This window comes from Pteropus alecto, unplaced genomic scaffold (assembly GCF_000325575.1).
Source record: "Pteropus alecto unplaced genomic scaffold, ASM32557v1 scaffold15, whole genome shotgun sequence".
Taxonomy (NCBI): domain Eukaryota; kingdom Metazoa; phylum Chordata; class Mammalia; order Chiroptera; family Pteropodidae; genus Pteropus; species Pteropus alecto.
The window spans coordinates 1,675,379-1,677,135 of record NW_006436286.1 but is presented as its reverse complement, the minus strand read 5'-3'; the positions used below and the strand labels follow the sequence as shown (position 1 = coordinate 1,677,135).

General features: G+C 56.7%; 1 protein-coding gene across 1 annotated transcript in view; it reads right to left on the bottom strand.

Annotated features, from left to right (window-relative positions):
• Positions 1-1,757, bottom strand: part of COG7 (component of oligomeric golgi complex 7) — a 61,306-nt gene that overhangs the window by 32,115 nt on the left and 27,434 nt on the right. The window contains exons 8-9 of the mRNA XM_025047280.1: positions 1,120-1,230; positions 230-352 (exon numbers count right to left, since the gene is read on the bottom strand). Coding sequence (XP_024903048.1) covers positions 230-352; positions 1,120-1,230 — 234 coding nt within the window. The remainder of the gene's footprint in view (positions 1-229; positions 353-1,119; positions 1,231-1,757) is intronic.

Here is a 1,757-nt window from a genome sequence, read left to right as displayed (position 1 = left end):
CAATTAGATTCTATTTAAGATGCAGACAGGAATGGTGATAAGAGTTTGAACCAGACCTAAAGGTTTCACAGCCTTGGGTTTGGAAGCTTGTCCTTTAACCCCTTAGGGGATGGCGGAAAACAGGAGGTCCCTCACGCAGTGCCCTGCAGCTGACAGACAAGCCCCAGGGCGGTCACCGTCCCCTTGTCACCCAGGCCTTGCTCTCCCCAGAACCCCAGCGAGCTGTTACCTGTGAGGCCCACTGGATCTGCGTGTGCCAAGCTCCGAGCAGGGTGTCGTAGAGCCCAGCAAGCTGCTGGTCCAGGGGCAGGTCACTCTGGCACAGCTCCTGCCAGGCTGCTAAGAGCTGCGCCTGCACCGGCAGAACAAAGGGGGCATGAGGGGTGCGCCAGGGCACGCTGCCCTCCGACCAGCCCTCCTGCTAAGGCCAGCAGTGGACCGCGGCTACTCTCCTGCACGAGCTCCCCCACCGGTGGCCAGAAGCTCCAGAACAAGGCGGAAAACCCCGCTCTGACTAGCACTGGAAGCTGGAGTCTGTGGCCCTCTGTCCTCTCCCCTTGACCTTGTCCCAAAGGGGCCAATGGACATCCACTCAGCAGCTATCATCACCCCGCCGGACAGGCCTCAGAGGGGCCTGTGAATGGAGTTTCAGTGTCAGGTCCTAACACTACTGCTTTAAACACACATGACCGCTGGGCTGGAAGGAACCGGGTCAGCCCAGGAGGCCGTCAGGTCTCCAAGAACCGGACCCCGACGGCCCCAGAAAGTATGTTTAATTCTTTAGGAGAGTCAGCCACGGCACACTGCTCGCCTGCGGGGGATGTGACAAAAGTCATGATGGGAATCCCCCTTAGAACACCAAAACGTGAAAAACTGAACAACTTCTCAGTTTGTAAATGAAACCCAGTTATACAGTGTTTGTGAATATACAAGACAAATGCTGATGGTTCTTGTCCCAGCTGGCAGGTAAAGGAACCCAGAGGCTGGGCCAAGAGTACCCCCTACTGGCTAACTAAGAGAAGACGGTCAGAGCGAGGAGGCAAGCTTCACCTGTGAGAAGCTAGGGCGCTCAAGCCCAGGGTGTGAGCGGTCCAGAGTCGGAATCACTCAGCGTCTCACCTTGTGACATCTGTAGTAGTATGCAAGAAGCTGGGGCATCCGGTCAATTTCGGTAAAAACCTTCACAAACACTTTGGCTTGGTCTAGGGAGAACAACATAAAACATGTTATCTGCTGTCAGCGGGTTTCCTGCTGCAGCCAAGAGAAAGAACTTGCAGGGCAGACGTGGACACGTGTCAGCCAGTACCCAACAGTTCCCGCCTCGACAACGAAGTGACGCCCGTGCGGAGGCCGTGACTGCGGAAAGAATGCAGAGTGAAGGACAGAACACGCGTCCCTACAGACACTGCGAGCTTCCTGAAAGGACAGAACACGCGTCCCTACAGACACTGCGAGCCTTGGCTTCCTGGGCACCGTGACCACGGTGAAGAATGTCCATCAGCACAGTCACCGTGACACACCAACAGAAAAGGGAGCCGTACTGGGCGGGGAGGCCCGGACTGTGCAGCTGAAGGCGACCCTTACCCTGAGCACCACGCAAGGGCAGGTGGGAGCCTGAGTCTTGCCTCGTCCCAGCCCTGAGGTAGAATCACGAAACGTCGACACCAGAGAGGCATCTGAAATGACCATCAGGCAATCTCATTTTACAGAGACGGAGCCTGCAGCCCCAAGCGGAAGCCGCTAAAACCGCAGGCTGA